At 43.3% G+C, this 3,982-nt stretch overlaps 1 protein-coding gene across 1 annotated transcript; it reads left to right on the top strand.

Moving 5' to 3' along the window:
- Positions 1-400: 400 nt before the first annotated feature.
- On the top strand, positions 401-1,570 carry LOC310866511 (zona pellucida-like domain-containing protein 1; the record flags this gene model as incomplete). The annotated part of the gene is made up of 1 exon (XM_083776145.1): positions 401-1,570. The coding sequence occupies one exon, from the start codon at positions 401-403 to the stop codon at positions 1,568-1,570; it is 1,170 nt and encodes a 389-aa protein (XP_083632271.1).
- Positions 1,571-3,982: the final 2,412 nt, after the last annotated feature.

Raw genomic sequence — 3,982 nt, 5'->3', positions numbered from 1 at the left:
GAAATAGCAGGAGCTCACGTCACATTGTAAACCGGCAATTTCTGCTATTGGTCATACAGCAAAACTGTTATTATTTCAAAACTGTTGAATCACCCCAAAACATCCCCATCCCACATTCAAGCCAAAATTAAATTATAAAAAAAAAATGCTTTGGATTTCAGGTTGTTGCCCCCAGGGTACGATTCCACGCTACCGCCATTCTCCTTAAAATACAATGCAATTGTTAGCATATAGCAGGGTGCTTTGACCTTGTTTTTAGCCAATCACAGTGAAAGAGACATACTATAAAAGAGTCCTGAACAGCCATCACCAGCATCAACCTGCGTTGGCCGTCAGAGCTGACTTAACAAGGTATCCAGAGATTCCAGACGCAGGAGCTGAACACTGTCATATAGCCAAGATGCATTTTCACGTTCTTCTAATCGTCGCCACCATCATTGGCAGAAGTAGTCAACTGACACTGAGTGACTGTGGTACAATAGGACAAGCGAGGCGTCCAGAATTCGCTGACATCGCAGTGACATGTGGCACCGACTCCATCAGTCTGGCAATCCAAGCCTGCCCTATCGTCTACACCGGCTACAACGAAACGCTGATGATCGTGAACCATAAGTCAGACCCAGCCTGCAAGGGAACCCTGGATTTGTCTGCAAATCCACCCGTGGTGCGTTTCAACTTCCCTTTGAACAAGACCCATGCCTGTGGAAGTGTCTTCAGGACCACCAGCGCTGCCGGCACAGGAGTGTTCTCAGACTTCTCCAACATCCAGACAGTCAACGTCAGTGGCGTTGTGCGAGCCTCCGATCCCACCACAGGGACAATCACCTACAATGCAGAGATGAAGTACTACTACTCCTGCGCCTACCCCTTAGAGTACCTGATCAACAACACCCAGATTGATGTGTCAGCCTCCTCTATTGCATTGAAGGACAACAATGGCAGCTTCATCAGCACCCTGCGCCTGGAGCTGTTCAGCGATAGTGCCTACACAACGCCCCTGGTGATGCCACAGAATGGAATCGAGCTGAGGACCGACATCTTCGTAGAGGTGAAGGCCACCAACTTGACAACCCAGTACAACGTGCTTCTGGACCGGTGCTACGCCTCAATCTCCCCACTTCCTAGCAACTCCAGCTTCTTCAACCTGTTTGTACCCTGCGACGTTGACCAGCTCACCAGCATGAACCAGAACGGCATCAGCCAGAGCGCCCGCTTCTCCTTCCCGGCTTTCCGCTTCATGGAGCAGCGGAACGAGACCGTCTCCACCTACTACCTGCACTGCATCACGCGCCTGTGCGAGGTCTCCACCTGCAGCGGCTTCATGAACTGCAACAACAGGAGAAGGAGAAGCACGGACGATGAGCCAGCCGACCTCTCCCAACTCCACACCATCACCTCCCCGGAGATCGTCACCCAAGACGATGTCATCACTGCCAAGACCACCAAAACACACGATGTGAACTCTTCCACCGGGCTTAGTGCTGCTGTAGGTGTTTTAGCCTCCGTGTCCATTGTTGCCCTCTGCATCGCTGCCGTCTTTTACAGGAAGCTCGCGCTGCAGGCGCGATAATGGGGCATCAGGCTATAGGCTAAATACTGTCTTTTGAGGTGTACCATATCCGCCAGATTGTCTAACTTTTTGCATGGAGGACAGTGCTTGGTTCATCTCACAATATTTGCTTGCCCTTCATAGGTTAAAAAGTGTAGGACTATTTTAATTTTAGATGTGATTGAAATGTCTATATAGTTGTTAATGTGTTTAATAGCAAAATTTAGAGATGCACAAAAGCTGGAAGTGTTAATGTATGCATGTAAGCGCTTCATAAGATTTTACTTCATAAAAAAAGGAGGAAATGGTAGTTGGAAAGAAAATAAAATAAAAAAAGGTTCATAAACAGTTTTAATATGTGAAAGTGTATGGAATGTTTTGAAAGGGAAGTCAATGTACCTTCCAAAGTATTACTGTTTAATTTTTTGAATTTATTGAATTCATCATTTTTGCTTATACTTTGTGCACTTTATGTACTTTAAAGTGTAACATTTATTCTTGAGTCATCTTGACTCGTTTCTATCATTTCTTTTTCACACATTGAGGTATGCTTGGAGTACAATAATTTCACTGCCTGCAATGTTGCTACTAGCTGTTGTGTGTGTAGTTGACAACAATAAAGAACTTGAACGTAAAGCACTTTGTATTTGTGTATTTGAATGATATTTTTGTTGAAACGCTGTAGCCCAGCCAAACGTCTGCATTTAATGTGTAACCCATAAAGACCTGAGGCCAATTCTATGAGATATATATATATATATATATATATATATATATTTTTTTTTTCAAAGATTTGCACACATTTTCATGGTTTTCAAAAATAGCAGATCTTAGCTCAGCCCACAACGTTTCGGTCTAAACGATCTTCATCTTTGTGTTGTAACATGAGCGGATAATACACATCTCTAATTGTCTCCACCAGGCCAAAGGCATGGAGAGACGTATGTTTTGCATTCCGTCCGTCCGTCCGTCCGTCCGTCCGTCTGTGAACGGCTAATCTCCAGCACCGTTAACCCGGTCAATGCCAAATTTTGCACACGCACTCCCTGGACGCGAACGATTCCCAAAATTTCCAAAACGGCCTGTTATAGCGCTACCAGGAGACCGACTTTTGAAAAACATTTTTTTTTTAATATTACTCCTCCAGATTCTGTCCAAAGATCCCGCAAATCGTTACACACTATCTATAGTCATGTGTTCAAGATGGAACTGTCCGATATTTCATATTCCATCCTAATTGGCTAACATTGGATTTCATAGTTTGCAGGATTGGCCCTTTTGAAACAAAAAGCTTCAAATCATGAACGCAGCGTGCAATTTATGTGACATCTTTCACAGACTTTCCTACTAGGCTCAGGAATATATCCCACCCTTTTCACATTGGCCTGTTATTTGACTGTGTTTTATACCATGGCAACCTAATTGAAATGTCTGGCTTGACATAACCATATCTAATGTCACATAAAGACTTACAACTTTATTTAGTATGTCATGGGTGTGTGTGTGTGTGTGTGTGTGTGTGTGTGTGTGTGTGTGTGTGTGTGTGTGTGTGTGTGTGTGTGTGCGTGCGTGCGTGCGTGTGTGTGTGTGTGCGTGCATGCATGCGACCAGTTCACATTGCAGCCACTTTAACCACCCTGTCATCACCCTTTTCCACCTTTTCTTTTCAAAATATCTTTCCAGTTTTCATAAATAACAGTAGCTCACGTCGCATTGTAGAATTTTTGCTTAAGTGCTTCAACACAATGTGTCGGGAGCTTGTAGCGGCTTTGTTCCTTTCCTCATGCTTTTGTCCCATGTCACTCTCTGTGACATAAATCAGAGGCACTTATTTGGGGTCAAATTCACTTACAGTATGCATATGAAAATAATGCATATTTTGTATTTTTTATTATGCAGATCCATCTCACTTTAGATCTCAATCAGGGGCATGATTTGGGGTCAAATTAAGTTATTTTTTTATGCATATATTTTCTCCTCTTCTGAATGTTTTTTTTTAATTGCAGTTCCATCTAATTTTGAGATCTCAATCCATGCCCATCAATCTACAGTACATGTTGCATGTGATACATGTTATAGACACACAATTCTTTCAAACTTTACGTCCAGATTTTGGGCATTATAGGACCATAGTTATTTCGTCGCAATGCGTTGTGAGCTTGTAGATCAGCACAGCATTTGTTTAGTTTTTTGTTGCATTGGCTTATCTTCATGCTAATACTGTTCATCTCCACCGTCATGTGGCATGTGGCATCGCTTCATAGACTTATTCTAACCACATGGACCCTAGCGTCTCGCCATTCGACCGGTTACAATATGAGACAGACTCGCCAGGTTTGAGAGACCTCATGGTCGGTACACTTTCCGAGGTTCTGCCCGTATTCTGACGTGTTAATTTTGTGAATTACCGTAATAGAAGGATTTGTCTTATGC

The sequence above is a fragment of the Protomyctophum parallelum genome (genome assembly GCF_964188405.1).
Source record: "Protomyctophum parallelum genome assembly, chromosome: 11".
In the NCBI taxonomy this organism is placed as follows: domain Eukaryota; kingdom Metazoa; phylum Chordata; class Actinopteri; order Myctophiformes; family Myctophidae; genus Protomyctophum; species Protomyctophum parallelum.
This window is presented reverse-complemented; position numbering and strand designations above follow the sequence as displayed.